The sequence below is a fragment of the Chaetura pelagica genome, unplaced genomic scaffold (assembly GCF_000747805.2).
Source record: "Chaetura pelagica isolate M959 unplaced genomic scaffold, ChaPel_1.0 scaffold2435, whole genome shotgun sequence".
Lineage (NCBI taxonomy): Eukaryota > Metazoa > Chordata > Aves > Apodiformes > Apodidae > Chaetura > Chaetura pelagica.
The window spans coordinates 3,023-3,992 of NW_009953259.1; the positions used below are offsets into that span (position 1 = coordinate 3,023).

The following is a 970-nucleotide window of genomic DNA, read 5'->3' on the forward strand; positions in this document are numbered from 1 at the left end:
AAGGAGGGCTGGGGGTGTTGGGTCTGGGAGCTGCTCTGATGTTGTCCCGCCCCGCAGGCAGCGCGCGGGCACGGTGACGGGCGTGGCAGTGACCATGGCGGCCCTGCTGGCCGTGCTGCTGCAGCCCTACATGCCCAGTGTCAGCGCAGCCATCCAGGGGCAGCTCTGCATCCCCCCCGACTGCTTCGTCCTGAGCCACAGCCTCACCTGCACCCTGCCCCCCGGGCACCGCGTGGGCACTGTAGGTGTGGGGGGTGGGCTGTGCCTAGGGGGGGATGGGGGTGCTGACCCTGCAAGGGTGACCCCTCTTTTGTCTTGGCTCCAGGTGAGCCCCCTTTTCCAGAAGCTGGAGAACGATCAGATCGAAGCCCTGCGCAAACGCTTTGGGGGAGGCCAGGTGAGGGGGGGGCTGCAGAGCCCCCACAGCTCTTCCACCCCTGGCAACCTCTCAGCCTTCCCACCTCTGCTTTCTGTCCCTCCTCACTCGCTGTCTCTCCTTTCCCAGCCTGAAGACTTTGTTGTAGAGTCCCAGGTAACTCCCTGGCTCTGCCTCGGGGCTGCAGCACCCAGGGGGGTGGGCACAGAGCTCAGCCCCGGGGGGCTGGGACCCATTTCTGTCCTTCCACAGGCTAAACAGGCCCCCCCAGCCTCAGCCTGCCCTGCAGCAACCCCCCCAACTCCAGGTGACCCACAGCTGATCCAGGTGCTGACAGAGGAAGTGGCCAAGCAGGTCAGCAGGGGAGGGGGCTGGTCTTGAATTGCCCTGACACCCCCCACCCCTTCCAGACTCATCACTTCCCCCCTCCCACAGGGCAACCACGTTCGGCAGCTCAAGGCCAACAAGGCCGAGAAGGCCCAGGTGGACGTGGAGGTGGCGAAGCTGCTGGAGCTGAAGAAGCAGCTGGCACTTGCTGAGGGCAAAACCCCCGAAGTCTCCGTGCCCAAGGGGAAGAGGAAGAAGTAGCAGCCC

General features: G+C 65.4%; 1 protein-coding gene across 1 annotated transcript in view; it reads left to right on the forward strand.

Moving 5' to 3' along the window:
- The window catches only part of MARS (methionyl-tRNA synthetase), a gene marked incomplete at its 5' end in the record, with an annotated part of 3,967 nt that extends 3,003 nt beyond the window's left edge, over positions 1-964 (forward strand). The window contains 5 exons of the mRNA XM_009997872.1: positions 58-241; positions 326-397; positions 506-532; positions 629-730; positions 812-964. Of these exons, the coding sequence (XP_009996174.1) occupies positions 58-241; positions 326-397; positions 506-532; positions 629-730; positions 812-964 (538 nt within the window). The remainder of the gene's footprint in view (positions 1-57; positions 242-325; positions 398-505; positions 533-628; positions 731-811) is intronic.
- Between the last annotated feature and the right edge of the window lie 6 nt (positions 965-970).